At 42.2% G+C, this 18704-nt stretch overlaps 1 protein-coding gene across 20 annotated transcripts in view; it reads left to right on the top strand.

The window, feature by feature from the left end:
- Positions 1 to 18704, top strand: part of CADPS2 (calcium dependent secretion activator 2) — a 1612018-nt gene that overhangs the window by 705549 nt on the left and 887765 nt on the right. For all 20 annotated transcript variants that reach the window (XM_029616598.1, XM_029616596.1, XM_029616606.1 and 17 more), the window contains one exon: positions 1956 to 2095. In XM_029616598.1, the coding sequence (XP_029472458.1) occupies positions 1956 to 2095 (140 nt within the window). The remainder of the gene's footprint in view (positions 1 to 1955; positions 2096 to 18704) is intronic.

Raw genomic sequence — 18704 nt, forward strand, 5'->3', positions numbered from 1 at the left:
TGACACCTACGAACAGAACAGTGGTCTCTTGTGAAGATTTGCTGGCCTTCGGAGTGAGGAAACTCATTCCAAGATGAGATTTGGGCAATGTTCTCTCAACCTAGCTTGTTACAAGCTAGGTTGAGAAGGCCAGCAAATCTTCACAAGAGACCACTGTTCTGTTCGTAGGTGTCACGTAGAATGTCAAAGTGGCCCCTAAACCCCACCTCGAGTTACTAGGTGGGCCTACCATAGGGATACAAATACCTATGGCCAGGCTCGCTCGCTCTCTCTCTCTCTCTCTTCCCCCTCCCCCCCAAGGCTCTGAACCCGTCAATTCAGCTGAAATAGGACGTACGGGAGACATCACAAATGGCGATGAAACCTTACCGCATGGTCACGGCAGCTATCGCACAGCCTAACGCAATCCAAAGAGGTGTTGTTAAAATCGGCGTTATGGCTGTGCGATAGCTCTTTGCAGAGAGGCTAACCCAGCCCACTCTCCGCCCCTAACTCCTCCTATTTTCTGAATTTGCATCGCACCATACGATATGGTGCGATCATATGCGGTAAACACGTTTTCGCATGCGGTAAGGGCCTATCACATGCGTTAACGGGACTTTTCGCATGCGATAAGTCCTTAACGCATGCAAAAACGCCTTATCGTATTTTGATAAATGACCCCCTTCATTACTTTTGGAATATTTATACAATTGTTCTTTCATGATGAAAGTGCAGAGTATGTTGTTTAGATCAGTGAAACAAATACCTACTTTTAATGCATTTTGATTTATTTGTATTAGAGAGCAGAATATGAAAAATGTACAAAGTTATGAAGAATTTAGAAGCACTATACTTGCACAGATGGGGTGAAGACAAACTTGTAAGGAAATTGTATGTGTGTATGTATGTGGATGGGTGGAAGGCTCATCATGATTTGTTTTGTTTTTCTTTTTTAAGCCCAGTGCAGATTCTTCAAACCAGTAAATCTACTTCAAAATTTGAATGCACTTGAATCAGCAAATCTGTATTGAATCTGCCTGATTTCCTTCAGATTTGTCAGGAAAAACTGAAGTTAATTTATATTTTTATTCATATCCCATTATGAGTTATAATCTCAGGTTTGGGGTTTATTATTTATTTGTTTTTGACATCTTGATGTTTTAGATATAAACTGCTGAAATTGCAACTCTTTGACCACAGATTCTAAAAGAACATGCCTTCTGTCCCATGTAGACTTTTATTTGAGTATTTCATCCCCTCCCTCCTCCTACAGGGATTGATCATCTGAACTCTTTTTACAAGGCTACCCACCTCAAGAAAACTGGTACACTTGTGTAAAATACTCTGAGATAATCAATCTGATTGAGAGTTCAAAACATGCCATATGGAAAAAGATGCTGAATTTGACCATGGGGTATATGACTTGCATAACATGGTACCATAGGTGTCTAACCTTTCAGGAAACTAACATATTGCATGTTTTTTCTTTTTCTATTTACTTGGCTTCTTGCAAATGTGCAATACAGAGGGATTCAGATCTTATGCTTATGCATTATGAAGCAAAGAATAAGCGAGGCACAAAAAATAATTTCATTGCAAGAGTATTTTGTCCATTGTAAGATGGTAGCATGTTTTTCTAGTAGGCATACTCCTTCCAGAATATTGCGTTAATAATCTAGATGATAGCTTCACTGTACACTGGCATTACTCAACTATCAGCTCTGCTGGTTCTTGTTGAGCCTTTAATTCTGTATGAAATGATACATAAGGGAAAACACCCATTTCTCAGAAAATAAATGATTCCACAGTAAAAGCACACCTGCAGTGACAAGATGGAGTCAAGTGGTTTATCAGCAGTATCTTGGCTTTGAAAATTCATTTTTAAATTGGTAAAGATAGTGAAGCCATTATTGGTAGCCCAGTAGGTCTTTGATTTTGTGAGATGTAAAATGCTTTTCTTTTGTCATTTTCAGGTAGTATTAACCCCAACATCCAATAGTTCAAAGTCACCCGAATTGCATAAAATGGTAGTCCCCAAAAACAGTCAAGACTCTGATTTGAAGATCAGGTTGGCAGTGAGAATGGATAAGCCGCCACACATGAAGCACAGTGGGTAAGTCTGATGCATAGAAAATGTATACTTCATTACTTGTATTCAGTTTGACATACCAAATCAAGTATTTTTCAATGCAAATTTGGGGCCTATTTGCTAAAGCTTTTCTCTCAACATGTGTCTATGGGGAAAAAATTAGAATTTGGCCCTTATTGTGAAATAGATTTTTTAAAAATTGTTGAAATATTTAGCTTACTCTAATTTAGTAGTGCAGTTCCAATGTAGGATTTTATAATCAGTTTTTTAACAAATGCATTCAGACAAACTGAATAGGTTTCTCCTACATTTTTATCAAACCTTTAGTTACTTCGGCCTTTTAGAGGGAGAGAGAAATTTTCAAATACCAGATCAGTAGTGTACAGAGAACAAAATTCCAGAATGCTAAACAAATTTTATTTATAAAAGCACTTATTAATGTGCTGGAGTTTTAAACAGATTATTCTAAAAAATGTAAAGTTTAGATGATACAAACATTATCTTTTTTTAAGCCCCGATGTCATAAGGAATTCTAATGTGTGCCACACATGTTAGAGCTGGGTCATGCACACATCTTTTGTATGCAATTTTTACTCCTGATTTAAGGAGCTTTGTGCATGAAAACATATGTGCACAACAATGCCCTAACATGTATACACACATTAGTGCAATCTCATGTTAATCAAGCCATTAGCTATTCTCTCCTTCCCCCTCCTCCCCTCCAAAGCAGAGAGGTGCATGAGCTTTATTCATGTTTTCCTAATGCTCGAAATTTAACTCCTGCTCAGAAATGAAGCAAACTTTCCAGGGCTAGTGTTAGTCTATGTGGCATTCCTGGTGTGGGAGTCCTAGATTTGAGATTTATATGTGTAAAAAATTATTTCTGCACAAATTGTGTTTTCTGTGCACAAACATTTCTGCAAATAAAATGTTTATATGCAGAAAATGTTTTGTGCACAAAAAAACATATTTTATGCACATAAAACATGATTTGTATGTATAACATGTTTTCTTTTTTTTTTATTTTCTTTTTTCAAATATTTAACATACATCCAAGAATAATCTTGTACAATAATTGAGGCAATACAAAAAAAACAAAATTTAGGCATTTCTCACATTTGATATATAATATAATATACCCCTTAATCTAAGGAAATCGGGGGAGTCACAAGAGAAAATAAAGTGAAATTTTCCTAGGCAAATAGTAAGAAGAAGCATTTACTTCCTGCATCGTTAACCACTACTTTCTTGAGCATGAGAATCTAGAAAGGTGTGAAGCTGAGATGGTTCAAAAAATATATAATTAGCATTTTGAATTTTCAAGTAACATTTACACTGATATCGTAATATGAAATGCAATACAATGGCACAAAACTCACAGAACGATCTGGGCCAATTTAACATAGTACAAACAAATTTAACACAGTACAAACAAGATCCTGCATGAAAACGTCAGTTGAACAATTGTACCATCATGCATGATCCTTTTTACAGCAATGTTGTTCCTCAACAGTCATCCAAGCATACCATCATTCCATCATGCACACCACACTCACTTTATAACAAATTCAGCTTCACACAAACTCACTCCCCTCCCACCCATCCCTAGGAGTCAGTACACCAATGAGAGCCGATATCCAGTCTCACAAAAGATTTAGAGTGCCTCTAGTCCTCTGCCTGCCTCGCTGTCTCCACGCACTGGATATGTGCAGCTGTCACCACTCATAGAGGGTTAGGACCACAGCTGTTCAATGGTTAGCGGTCATCACCATTTAGTTTGGTACCCAGTAGCCAGAAGATTAGCTTGAATATCCTGGGGCAGCAAATTGAAGCAGGTAGCCCAACAGTCACAATACAATTTGTCGAATCTGTGATTGTTTGTATGGGAGTCCAACTATTCCATTTGCATTGACGAGGCAAGCCGGTAGTACCAGGCCTGTAGCGTGGGCTGCATGTCTGGCTCTATCCAGATAGCTAAAATCGTGCGACATGCTAACATTACAGCAGTGTGACCAAACTTGTCAGGTGAGAAACAATATGCTGATGTGGACCCTTGCATACCCGACAAGAGGAGCTTGCCTGATCGGTTAATCGTAGTATTAATACACTGGGCAATAACTGCGAGTACCCCATCTGAAAATACCTTCAAGCTTGAGCAGGTGAAAAGCCGATGAGCTAGGGTGCCAGTTTCCAGGTTGCATAGCTAAAACTTTCTTACGGCGTAATTGAGTGTTTCTAGTAAAATCTGGATATATTCATATATTTTGACCGTAAAACATAGACAAACGGTTAAGGAAATAACACTTCAATACATTATTTCTATCAGCTTGAAATGCAAAATTCACCAAAAGGGAGCCTCTTTTTTTTTTTTTACTTCAAAAGATTGAGATAATTCCAAAATTGTAGAAATATCCAGTGTTTGATCTTGATCTTGAACTTGAATTTCTTCTTCTCTTTCTTCCGTAAAAGATGGCAAATAGTAAGAACATAAGAACAGAAGAAATTGCCATGCTGGGTCAGACCAAGGGTTCATCAAGCCCAGCATCCTGTTTCCAACAGAGGCCAAACCAGGCCACAAGAACCTGGCAATTACCCAAACACTAAGAAGATCCCATGCTACTGATGTAAATAATAGCAGTGGCTATTCCCTAAGGGGCGGATTTTAAAAGCCCTGCTCGCGTAAATCCGGGCGGCTTTACGCGAGCAGGGCCTTGCGCGCCGGCGCGCCTATTTTCCATAGGCCGCCGGCGCGCGCTGAGCCCGCTGGCACGTGTGGATTTACGTCTCCCTCCGGGAGGCGTAAATCCGTGGATAAAGGTAGGGGGGGGTTTAAATAGGGCCGGGGGGGGTGGGTTAGGTAGGGGAAGGGAGAAAGAAAGTTCCCTCCGAGGCCGCTCCGATTTTGGAGCGGCCTCGGAGGAAACGGAGACAGGCTGCGCGGCTCGGCGCGCGCCGGCTGCCCAAAATCGGCAGCCTTGCACGCGCCGATCCAGGATTTTAGAAGATAGGCGCGGCTACGCGCGTATCTTATAAAATCCACCATACTTTTGTTTGCGCCTGGTGCGCAAACAAAAGTACGCGAACGCACTTTTTTAAAAAATCTACCCCAAAGTAAACTTGATTAATAGCCGTTAATGGACTTCTCTTCCAAGAGCTTATACAAACCTTTTTTGAACCCAGCTACACTAACTACACTAACCACATCCTCTGGCAACAAATTCCAGAGCTTTATTGTGCATTGAGTGAAAAAGAATTTTTTCTGATTAGTCTTAAATGTGTTACTTGCTAACTTCATGGAATGCCCCCTAATCCTTCTATTATTCGAAAGTGTAAATAACCGATTCACATCTACTCGTTCAAGACCACTCATGATCTTAAAGACCTCTATCATATCCCCCTCAGCCGTCTCTTCTCCATAAGAACATAAGAACATGCCATACTGGGTCAGACCAAGGGTCCATCAAGCCTAGCATCCTGTTCCCAAAAGTGGCCAATCCAGGCCATAAGAACCTGGCAAGTGCCCAAAAACCAAGTCTATTCCATGTTACCGTTGCTAGTAATAGCAGTGGCTATTTTCTAAGTCAACTCAAGTAATAGCAGGTAATGGACTTCTCCTCCAAGAACTTATCCAATTCTTTTTTAAACACAGCTATACTAACTGCACTAACCACATCCTCTGGCAGCAAATTCCAGAGTTTAATTGTGCGTTGAGTAAAAAATAACTTTCTCCAATTAGTTTTAAATGTGCCACATGCTAACTTCATGGCGTGCCCCCTAGTCTTTCTATTATCTGAAAGAGTAAATAACCGATTCACATCTTGTTCAAGACCACTCACGATCTTAAAGACCTCCATCATATCCCCCCCTCAGCCATCTCTTCTCCAAGCTGAAAAGTCCTAACCTCTTTAGTCTTTCCTCATAGGGAAGCTGTTCCATTCCATTTTGGTAGCCCTTCTCTGTACCTTCTCCATCCAGAATTGTACACAGTATTCAAGGTGCGGTCTCACCATGGAGCGATACAGAGGCATTATGACATTTTCCATTTTATTCACCATTCCCGTTCTAATAATTCCCAACATTCTGTTTGCTTTTTTGACTGCCGCAGCACACTGAACCGACAATTTCAATGTGTTATCCACTATGACGCCTAGATCTCTTTCTTGGGTTGTAGTACCTAATATGGAACCTAGCATTGTGTAACTATAGCATGGTTTATTTTTCCCTATATGCATCACCTTGCACTTATCCACATTAAATTTCATCCGCCATTTTGAAGCCCAATTTTCCAGTCTCACAAGGTCTTCCTGCAATTTATCACAATCTGCTTGTGATTTAACTACTCTGAACAATTTTGTAGCATCTGCAAATTTGATTATCTCACTCGTCATATTTCTTTCCAGATCTTTTATAAATATATTGAAAAGTAAGGGTCCCAATACAGATACTTGAGGCACTCCACTGCCCACTCCCTTCCACTGAGAAAATTGTCCATTTAATCCTACTCTCTGTTTTCTGTCTTTTATCCAGTTTGTAATCCACGGAAGGACATCACCACCTATCCCATCGTGTAACTACAGCAAGGGTTATTTTTCCCTATATGCAACACCTTGCACTTGTCCACATTAAATTTTATCTGCCATTTGGATGCCCAATCTTCCAGTCTTGCAAGGTCCTCCTGTAATGTATCACAATCCGCTTGTGATTTAACTACTCTGAATAATTTTGTATCATCCACAAATTTGATAACCTCATTTGTCGTATTCCTTTCCAGATCATTTATAAATATATTGAAAAGCACCGGTCCAAGTACAGATCCCTGGGGCACTCCACTGTTTACCCTTTTCCACTGAGAAAATTGACCATTTAATCCTACTCTCTGTTTCCTGTCTTTTAACCAGTTTGTAATCCACGAAAGGACATCGCCTCCTATCCCATGACTACATCTACCGGTTCACCTTTATCCACATGTTTATTAACCCCTTCAAAAAAATGAAGCAGATTTGTTAGGCAAGACTTCCCTTGGGTAAATCAGGCTCACTGGTCTATAGTTACCTGGATATCCCCGGTGCCTTTTTTAAATATTGGGGTTACATTGGCCACCCTCCAATCTTCAGGTACAATGGATGATTTTAAAAATAGGTTACAACTTTTACTAATAGGTCTGAAATTTCATTTTTGAGTTCACTCAGTACCCTAGGATGCATGCCATCCGGTCCAGGTGATTTGCCACTCTTTAGTTTGTTAATCTGGCCTACTACATCTTCCAGGTTCACAGTGATTTTGTTCAGTTCTTCTGACTCATCACCCCTGTAACCCATCTCAGGAACTGGTATCTCCCCAACATCCTCATTAGTAAACACGGAAGCAAAGAATTAATTTAGTCTTTCTGCAATGGCCTAATCTTCCCTAAGAGCCCCTTTAACCCCTCGGTCATCTAATGGTCCAACCGACTCCCTCACAGGTTTCTTGCTTCGGATATATTTTAAAAAGTTTTTATTATGAGTTTTTGCCTCTATGGCAAACTTCATTTCAAATTCTCTCTTCGCCTGTCTTATCAATGTTTTACACTTGGCAATGCTTATGTTTTATCCTATTTTCTTCAGATGGATCCTTCTTCCAATTTTTGAAGGATGTTTTTTTTTGGCTAAAATAGCCTCTTTCATCTCACCTTTTAACCATGACAGTAATCGTTTTGCCTTCCTTCCACCACTATTAGTGGTAGAACCTCCTTAGGAATCTTCAGTACTTGAGTAGTATATTTTTTAAAGAGTTCTATAGGTGAAATCATCCTTAAAATGGGGAAATTTAGAACTCTTAAGTTAAGGCTTTTAGGCAGATTTTCCAAATTCTCCAGTTTTGCTCTTGGATTTGCTGTGCTTGAAGAAGAGAAATTTGAACGTTTCCACATCCGCAATCCAAGTTTCAAATGCTTCCAACTCTGATGAAATATTGTTTATAGAAACAGCATTTACTTGTGTTTGAGTGTTACCGTCCAAAAAAACGTTTGTTAAAATCGAAATGGACGCCTCTAATGTAACCAAGGCCTCCCATGCCGACGCTAGAGTAATTTCTGGAGATTTTTTAAGGGGAGATTTGTATAATATGTTTTCAAAGCTTAAATATATCTTTTTGTGCACATTTTCAGGTTAAGATGCTTTTTTTTTTATTATTATTCTTAGTGCATTAGCATATCTTTAGGTTACTGAATCAGGAGTTAACTCAGTTTTTACCTTGTGAATAAAGAAAATGTGAGCTATAATTTAGCTCACAATTTTACTCATACATAGTAATGACTGTAGAAAAAGACCAAATAGTCCATCCAGTCTGCCCAGCAAGTTTCTTATGGAAGTAACTGCCACTCTGAGCAGAATACCTCCATATTTCTGTTAAGCGTAGTAACTTCCGCTCCATGCAGGTTACACCCAAGCCTTGTGTTAAGGGTAGTAATATTAACAATCAAAACCAAGCAACTGTCAAACCTATACAAAATTACTGCTAGCAACATTTTTACAGGGTGAGCAGCCTTCTTAGTAATTCATACAATGCTACTGCATGAATGTGCTTTGCTTTTGGGCTTGGCTGTAGAAGCAGTCCTGTGCTTTTTCCCTAATGTTTGCCTATTAGTACCCTGGACCGTAAAAGTGGGGGCCCAGCATTGGCTGTTGTCTGAATCCAATTCCCTTTTCCCCGCCCCAATACCATCGAAGCAGAGCATGTTGCAGTTCTGTCAAAATCATGTAAGCTAATTGATTAAGGGTAGTAATCCCCATGCCTTCTGTTAGGGATAGTAGCTGCTGCTCCATGCTGGTTACCCCACCATACACTCTTTTTTTAATTTCCAACTCTAGCCATTAGAGACCCACAGGGACAGATTTTAATACCTACGCATGGGCGTAGATTTGGGCGAGCAACGTGGCGAGCACAAATCTATACCTGATTTTATAACATGCACGTGCAGCCGTGCGCATGTTATAAAATGTTCTACTGTTTTCATTCTCACTACTTTTTCTTGAAGGGCTTTCGAGGCATCCATAGCTCTCTCCATGAAGAAATATTTCCTGATGTTCAATCTGAGTCATCCCCCCTGGAGTTTAATTTCTTGATTCCTAGTTCTATTTCATTTCCAACAGAAAAGGTTCGAAGTTCATGCATCATTAAAATCTTTCAGGTATCTGAAGGTTTGTATCCTGTCTCTACTGTACCTCCTATTTTCCAAGGTATACGTATTCAGATCCTTAAGCCTCTCCTCATAAGTCTTCCAATACAGACCCCGATTGTTCATCCTTGGACCACCTCCGTGCTGTCTCTATCCTTTTTGAGATATGGGCTCTAGAACTGAACACAGTACTCCAGGTGAGGCTTCAAGGACCTATATAAGAGCATTATCACCTCCTTTTTCTTACTGATTATTCCTCTCTGTGCAGCCTAGCATTCTTCTGGCTTTAGCTATCGACTTGTCAGATTGCTTTGCCATCTTCAGATCACCAGGCACTATCACCCCAAGATCCCTCTTCTAGTCCGTACATATTAGTCTTTCATCCCCTATCACATACAGTTCTTTTGGAATACCGCATCTCAGATGCATGACTGTACTTCTTGGCATTGAATCGCAGCTATTTAAGATATTCAATGTATAAATTCAGTACTCTTAATTATACCACCAGAAAAAATTCTACATTTCTATAATTCGCTAGTTAAGTTCCAATATTTTACGTTTTTCTGGTGGTATAATTAAGAGTGAAAAAGGAATATAAAATTACTCATTGGTTTTAATGGATGCCTGATAACTACTACTGAAGAGAGGGTCTGTGAGGGTATGGATTGAATGTGTTAGATATTTTTTTTAGCAGTGGGTTGAAATAAGATGCATATTCTTTTTAATTCTAGTCACTTCACATGTAAAAGATATTATATGTATTAGAAGTTTTTGTGGGACTTCCGGTGATGACATCACCTGTAGGGTAGTAGGAAGTGAGAGCTCCGCGGCTCCCTTCTGATTTTCTCCCACAAAAAAGGCTGAAACGGCGGCAATTTTACTTAAACCTTTCCTGTGGGACCTCTCATATATCACTGCCCCCGATTCCGAAGCACAGAACGCCGGATGCCGCGAGAGTGGATAGCAGGCACCTCGCGCATTGGATCCCTACCTTGCGTGCCCAAAATGGCGACTATCCAGCAAAAATGTAAGAAATAAATCCCTGATTGCGGCACCGATTCTGGAGGCAATCGTTGGGGTAGCGCGAAAACAATCAGGGGTGGATTTTAAAAGCCCTGCTCGCGTAAATCCGCCCGGATTTACGCGAGCAGGGCCTTGTGCGCCGGCGCGCCTATTTTCCATAGGTCTGCCGGCGCGCGCAGAGCCTCAGGACTCGCGTAAGTCCCGGGGTTTTTTGTGGGGGGCGTGTGGGGGGGTGGGGCCGATCGACGCGGCGTTTTGGGGGCGGGACACGTCGTTTTGGGGGCGGGCCCGGGGCATGGTTTCGGCCCGGGGCGGTCTGGGGGCGTGGCCGCACCCTCCGGAACCGCCCCCGGGTTGTGTCTCGGCGAGCCAGCGGCCCGCTGGCGCGTGGGGATTTACTTCTCCCTCCGGGAGGCGTAAATCCCCGGACAAAGGTAGGGGGGGGGGTTTAGATAGGGCCGGGGGGGTGGGTTAGGTAAAGGAAGGGAGGGGAAGGTGAGGGGAGGGCGAAAGAGAGTTCCCTCCGAGGCCGCTCCGATTTCGGAGCGGCCTCGGAGGGAACGGAGGCAGGCTGCGCGGCTCGGCGCGCGCCGGCTGCCCAAAATCGGCAGCCTTGTGCGCGCCGATCCTGGATTTTAGCAGATACGCGCGGCTACGCGCGTATCTACTAAAATCCAGCGTACTTTTGTTCGCGCCTGGAGCGCGAACAAAAGTACGCGAACGCGCCGTTTTTAAAAATCTACCCCTCAGTGAGGCAGCTGGACTGATCTGGGAGCATTGGGGGCAGCAGAAGATCGGGGCTGCGGCGGCGAGGGGCCCTGAACGTAGAGCCAGTTTCTAATAACAGCCACATGGCCAAGATGGCGGCTATCTAATCGGGTTTTCATCTCTGATCTCCAGGTCCTGGTTTGCTGCCTCGGAATTCTCAGTTTCGGAGGGGTTAGCAGAGTCTGGCAATAATTTTGAAGATCACAACAGGCAAATGTGCGGCATATAGTAAACTGGACAATAATAGTATAACCAACAAGCAGTTATTTATTTTGCATTTGCACAAGAACTTGTGCAAGAAATTTTAGTATAGAATTAACAATGGTGTACAAGTGACAGAGCTCCGACATGGCCTTGTTTCGCCTCCAGCTGCATCAGGGGGACCGAAGTTTGTCAAAGTCTACAAAAGTGAACAATCAAAATATTACTGTGCAGGTAGGCATCCACCATACATCATATCAAATTTGTTATCACTAGAAGAGACCATAGCATGCAAACCAAGGTTTGTAAAATGACTCCTAACCAGGTGGCGGGGATTATCAGTACGTCAGTGAACAAGGGGAAAGGGGGGAGGGGGGCGGCAAGATGGAAGGGGAGGGGGGAGGAGGGGGGAAAGGGGGGGGCAGCAGGGGCAGGGGAAGCAGAAGGTACGGGGAAAGAAGGGGAGCAGTATTTACTATAACCGGGGTCATATTATGCAACAGTGTTGGGAAGCCCGCTGGATCGGTTAAAGGGGTAATCCAGGGTAACAATCAGTAAAATAATTTAAGGTCAAAGTTTTAGAGGCGTGGCCAAAAAAGACACAGAACCAAAAATAAATAAGAAAGAAGATAAAATGGAAATAACCGTTTGTCTAAAAAACGTATGTACCTGTGGGATTTACAAGTGGGTCAATTGATATAGAACCACACTTTACCTGACCAAATAGCTTGTGAGGAAACTCAGATTATTTAAGTTGGCTCGTGCAGAGCTCAAACTGCTGATGACATCGCGGCTAAGGTGAGTGAATGGACCCCTGAAATAATGGAAGTAGAAAACTGGTGAAGTCCAAAACAAGACAAGATCAGTCGGGGAAAGGAATTTTCAAAGGTAGAGGGACCATGAATCAACAGGAACCAGGAAACAAAAGCAATAACACCAGCTTCATCTTTGAAAGAAAAGGTGAAATGATTTAAAATAATTGCTAAGCTTCCCGGCAGGAATAATAATCTGTTTAATATTGGCACATAAGTGCTGAGGGATCATTTAATAGCTACATGACTATTAAAGTTCCAGAAAGTGTCCTGCTCTGCCCAGCTTGTCCCAGGATAAACTGTTTGATTCCCTCCCACCCTACCCCTCTACCCACCCACCCCTAGGGTTTGTTTTCTAATATAGACTGACTAACATAACATTAGCAACAAGATAAATTAGTAAATTGTTAACAGCAAAGGAAATACCAATCAAAAAATTTACCAAAATGAGGACTATCGAATGTAACTTTTGTGGAGCCTTTATTCTGAGGGAAAGCATCTGGAAACTTAGAGCTTGTCCAATCTGTGCAGAACTCTCTTCTTTGAAAAAGGAGCTGACTGAGGTTAAAGCTGAATTAGCTTCAATTACAAGAATTACACCCACATTGCATTACTCAGAAAATAATTCCCCAATACCAAAGAATAACCAGGATTCAAGAAAAAGAAATACAGTAGGCTCAGGTAGGATAACACATATGTCCCACAGTCACCCATTCTTGACAGATGGGCAGCCAACAAGTACCCCCCCCCCCCCCCCCCACTCAAACAGGTCATTAAGAAATTCATTAAAAACCAGGTTTACAGTGGGCTCTGGTAGAATTAGACCTGTGACGAGGAGACACACACAGTATCAAGTGCAACAAGAACAAAAAGCCTTCCCTATATTAATAACTGAAGAAGTTCTAGAGAAAAACATTGAAGTGTTACCAGAAAAGAGAAAAAAAAAACAATGCATGCAGAATTTCAAGATCCATAACGAAAGGATAAAGCAAATTGAGATGGATGACTCTGTCATCAGTGGCAAAACTGCAAAAGGAAAGAGTGAAGTGAATAACAAATCTCAACTAAAGTCTCATAAGTCCAGGAAAAGCAATAACCTTAAAGAGGGAACCTCGAAAGCTATGACCACAAATGCTCATAGTTTGGGAAATAAAATCCCAGATCTGCAGGCCCTAATGACGGAGGCACAATTGGACATTGTTGCTATCACAGAAACATGGTTCACAGAATCTCATGATTGGGATACAGCAATACCAGGCTATAACTTGTTAAGGAAGGACAGAGTGGATAGAAAAGGAGGTGGTGTGGCTCTTTATGTCAGAAACAACATCTAATCATCTGAGCTGCAAGGAAGTTGGGGCAATGAAGAAGCACTATGGGTTGACCTAAAAAAAGATGACGGAGCATCCATTTATATTGGAGTGGTTTACAGGCCTCCAAACCAAAATGAAGAGCTGGACTGAGACCTGGTTGAAGACATCCTTAAGATAGGAAAGAAGGGAGAAGTGGTGATCATTGGTGACTTTAATATGCCAGATGTAGACTGGAAAATCCCATCTGCAGAATCTAAAAATAGTAGAGCGATAGTGGATTCCATGCAAGTAACTTTGTTCAAACAAATGGTAATTGAACCTACTAGAGAAGGAACTATACTCGACTTAGTGCTCACTAATGGAGATAATGTCTCTGATGTCCAGGTGGGCGCCCACCTCAGCACCAGTGATCATCAAACGGTATGGTTTAATATCACTAAAAGAATATGGAAAAGAAGCACAAAGACCCGAGTTTTACAGTTCAAAAACACGGACTTTGAAGAAATGGGGAAGTACCTAGAGGAAGAACTAAAAGGCTGGGAGAACGAGAGAGATTTATTTTTATTTTTATTTAACTTTTTTATATACCAACATTCAAGACGGTGGTCCCATCATGCTGGTTCACAAGAAACAGGGGTGTAATTATAATAAACTTTACCATTTAAACAATAGTGCAGAAAAGCAGTTACATATAACAAGGAAAACAATAACTTGGAAAGAGAAGGGAAATGAAGATCAGATAGTTATATATATGTATAAATAACATTGTAAGAGGTGGCTATTAACGCTAATACTAGTGGAGCGTGTTGAATGAAGGGAGTTAGATGGAGTTGGAGTTAGGAACGGCCTTTGTGAACAGCCACGTTTTGAGTCTTTTCTTGAATGTTGAGATGTTGGGTTCCATTCTAAGATCCGGGGGAATGGAGTTCCATAATGTTGGACCGGCTGTGGAGAATGCACAATCTCTAAGCGTGATGTGTCTGGTAGTCTTGGCTGGAGGTACTTGAAGTGATCCTTTGTAAGCATCTCTTGTCGGTCTTGTGGAATGGTGTAATCGGAGGGGGATATGGAGATCGATTGGGGCTAATTGATGGATGTTTTTGAAAATGGTGAGAATGGCCTTGTAGATTATTCTGAAGTGGATGGGCAGCCAATGGAGGTCCATCAAGATAGGTGTTATGTGTTCTCTTCTCCTAGTGTTGGTGAGTATACGGGCGGAGGCGTTTTGGACCATTTGTAATGGTTTAGTGTGTGATGAAGGGAGACCAAGCATGATGGTGTTACAATAGTCCAGCTTTGCGAAAATGATTGATTGTAGAATCGTTCTAGTCTTTAGTGAACACATTGGTCCACTGCTGATCCACATCACAAATACTTCAGTTCTGTGTTCACTAAAGACGACCCTGGAGAAGGACCTTCTCTACACAACAAGAAACTGGAAGGAAGTGGAATAGACGAAAACCCTTTTACAGTAGAAAATGTATGGGAAGAGCTAAAGAATCTGAAAGTGGACAAAGCCATGGGACCTGATGGGATTCCTCCAAGGATACTGAAGGAGCTCATAGATGTGCTGGCGGCTCCGCTGTGTGACCTGTTCAATAGATCCCTAGAAACGGGAGTGGTGCCGAGTGATTGGAGAAAAGCGGTGGTGGTCCCGCTTCACAAGAGTGGGAACAGAGAGGAGGCTGGTAACTACAGACCGTTTAGCCTCACTTCGGTGGTGGGAAAAGTAATGGAGTCACTGTTGAAAGAGAGAATAGTGAACTGTCTTCAGTCCAGAGAATTGCTGGACCAGAGGCAGCATGGATTCACCAGGGGAAGATCCTGTCAGACAAATCTGATTGACTTTTTTGATTGGGTAACCAAGGAATTGGATCAAGGAAGAGTGCTCGATGTAATCTACTTAGATTTCAGCAAAGCTTTTGATACGGTTCCGCACAGGAGACTGGTGAATAAAACGAGAATCTTAGGAGTGAGTGCCGAGTTGGTGACCTGGATTGCAAACTGGTTGACGGACAGAAGACAATGTGTGATGGTAAATGGAACTTTCTCTGAAGGAGAGAGCGGTTTTAAATAGTGTACCACAAGGATCAGTGTTGGGACCGGTCCTGTTTAATATCTTTGTGAGCGACATTGCGGAAGGGATAGAAGGTAAGATTTGTCTTTTTGCGGACGACACTAAGACCTGCAACAGAGTTGACATGCCGGAAGGAGTGGAGAGAATGAGACGGGATTTAAGGAAACTGGAAGAGTGGTCAAAGATATGGCAGCTGAGATTCAATGCCAAGAAGTGCAAAGTTATGCATATGGGGAGTGGAAATCCAAATGAACTGTATTCGATGGGGGGGGGAAAGGCTGATGTGCACGGAGCAGGCGAGAGACCTAGGGGTTATAGTGTCTAATGATATGAAGTCTGCGAAACAATGCGACAAGGCGATAGCAAAAGCCAGAAGAATGCTGGGCTGCATAGAGAGAGGAATATCGAGTAAGAAAAGGGAAGTGATTATCCCCTTGTACAGGTCCTTGGTGAGGCCTCACCTGGAGTACTGTGTTCAGTTCTGGAGACCGTATCTACAAAGAGACAGAGACAAGATGGAAGCGGTACAGAGAAGGGCGACCAGAAAGGTGGAGGATCTTCATCGGATGTCATACGAGGAGAGATTGAAGAATCTAAATATGTACACCCTGGAGGAAAGGAGGAGCAGGGGTGATATGATTCAGACCTTCAGATACTTGAAAAACTTTAACGATCCAAAGACAACGACAAACCTTTTCTGTCAGAAAAAAATCAGCAGAACCAAAGGTCACGAGCTGAGGCTCCAGGGAGGAAGACTAAGAACCAATGTCAGGAAGTATTTCTTCATGGAGAGAGTGGTGGATACCTGGAATGCCCTTCCGGAGGAAGTGGTGAAGTCCAAAACTGTGAAGGACTTCAAAGGGACGTGGGATAAACATTGTGGATCCATCAGATCTAGAGGACGTGTATAAAGAGGAGGCAGCAAAACACTGCACGGAGTGGCAGTAGCCACAGATGCATTCACGGAGCGGGATGCCAGTGGCCAGTGGTTGGTGTTCCACCTTCACGGAGCGGAAGGATGGAGGGCTGCCATCTTCAAATTAAAAAAACAAACAAACAAACAAAAAAAAAACCGGGGGAGGGTGAGAGTATGTAAAATTAACGGAGAGTAATGCATATCCAGCATAGCTCTCTGCTTCAACGGCAGGGGAGAAGTAAAACTAATACTTCACGCATATCCAGCATAGCTCTCTGCTTCAACGGCAGGGGAGAAGAAAAACTGATACTTCACGCATATCCAGCATAGCTCTCTGCTTCAACGGCAGGGGAGAAGAAAAACTGATACTTCACGCATATCCAGCATAGCTCTCTGCTTCAACAGCAGGGGAGAAGAAAAACTAATACTTCACGCATATCTAGCATACAATAAGAGAAATGCAGGTATACTGAATCTTAAAAAACAAACAATTAGCAAGGAACCAAAACAACTAATATACAATATCAGACCTAGAGAAAGGTATAAACAGAGCAGATCTACTACACAGAGAGCCCAGATATAATGGAGCACAGAACACTGTTAGAAGTGTTAAAAGAGGGGCTTCCCCTCTATCTAATTACAGAATGAATACCAGCTTCAGACGGTAATAAAGAAAGAGGTTTATTAATAAAAGTAATTAATAGAGGAATGCGGAAAGTTTCCTCTATGGAGCAGAATATACAGAAAGAAAATAGTACAAGCAAAGGTGTACAGTCTGTTCAAAATCTGCTCAGAGTTCTTAACGTGTGCATCAGCTTATAAAGGGTCTGGGGTCTGCTATTATCAGTCATCTGCATAATCCACACCCATTACCTTTAATAACCAATCAATATATGTTTTAACATGTGTACTTTAGCTTGCTCTTACTTATAGGCCACAGGCCTCTTCTTATCAGTTAGAATAACAAACTTAGTTCCATCCTTCCAGGAATGATGTCATCCGTGCTGGATAATTCTCTGGCAAGTTCAATGATCATAGTGCATCATAGTGCTATAACTACATATGTGCAGGATATATGCAGTGCACTATTCTACAGAAGGAATAATGAAAGAAAACACAGCAGTTTTGTTTTTGGGTTTGTTTTTTTTTCCCCAGAGAGAGCACCACAGAAATTATGAGTCAGAGCTCTAGAAAGAAGGGATATTGAGAGACTGTTTCTTTTTACACAGAGCTCAGAGACTATAAATCAGAGACTATAAATCAGAGCACTCTCTGCTTCAATGGCAGGGGAGAAGAAAAACAACCAATCAGGGCTGAATAACATAGTCTGGGTAAACAAATAAGTATGGGTGTAGCTTGCTTGTTGCGGCGCTTACTACCCCTAACTAATCAAGCTTGATATTTCACTTGGATGCAGCTCCATCACTGCTCTCTGCATTAATGGTGAGGGTGAAAGGGAAATAGAACCAAGGGTTGCTAAGAGCCAAGAGAAACAGATAAGTATGAAAGGAAAGAAGTGTGAAGCTTGCTGGGCAGACTGGATGGGCCGATTGGTCGTCTTCTGCCGTCATTTCTATGTTTCTATGGAGTTCCCGGGCTTGCACTGAGCGAGGAATTCCTGCAGCCAGAATGGCTACCAATGTAGAGGGTCCGAAGCAACTCACCTCACTGTCGGAAGATGTTTTACTGCAAATCTCGTCTCGGGAGCGCTGGATGAGAGACTCATCAGACTGCAGACTATGATGGACGATATAAAGGGGACTTTGGAAGGGCAGGCTAAATGGATGGATGGCATGGAGCAAAGGATCAGTGATCATGATGTCAGGCTGGTAACTGCAGAACGACAGATCCAGCTACTTACGGAGCAGCAGGCCGTACTCCTGACCCGGATAGATGATCAGGAGAACAGAAATCGAAGGAACAGTATCAAACTGTTCGGAATTCCAGAAACTGTAAAAGAAGCAGAGTTGTATCATCTTATAGAGGACTGGCTCCCTAATCATTTGGGCCTGACTTCTTTAGTGGGCCAACTACGTTGCGAGCTTGCCCATCGGATGGGCCCTCTACTGGAAGGGGATAATAGACCACAGCCTGTCATGATGCGTATCCTAAACTGGCTGCATAAGGTACAGCTGATGTGTGAGTGTCGAAAACTTCAGGTGATAGAATACGAAGGGAACTGCATTTTGCTCTTTAATGATTTCTCAACGGCGGTCGTCAAGCAGCGGAGAGCAATGGCACCTACGTGCACTGAACTGCATAAGGGAGGCATCTCGTTTGCATTGTTTTATCCGGCCAAGCTAAGGATGCACCATGATAACAAGACTCTCTTCTTTTTGAAACCCAATGATGCCTCTGCCTTCCTGG

This window comes from Rhinatrema bivittatum, chromosome 9 (assembly GCF_901001135.1).
Source record: "Rhinatrema bivittatum chromosome 9, aRhiBiv1.1, whole genome shotgun sequence".
Taxonomy (NCBI): domain Eukaryota; kingdom Metazoa; phylum Chordata; class Amphibia; order Gymnophiona; family Rhinatrematidae; genus Rhinatrema; species Rhinatrema bivittatum.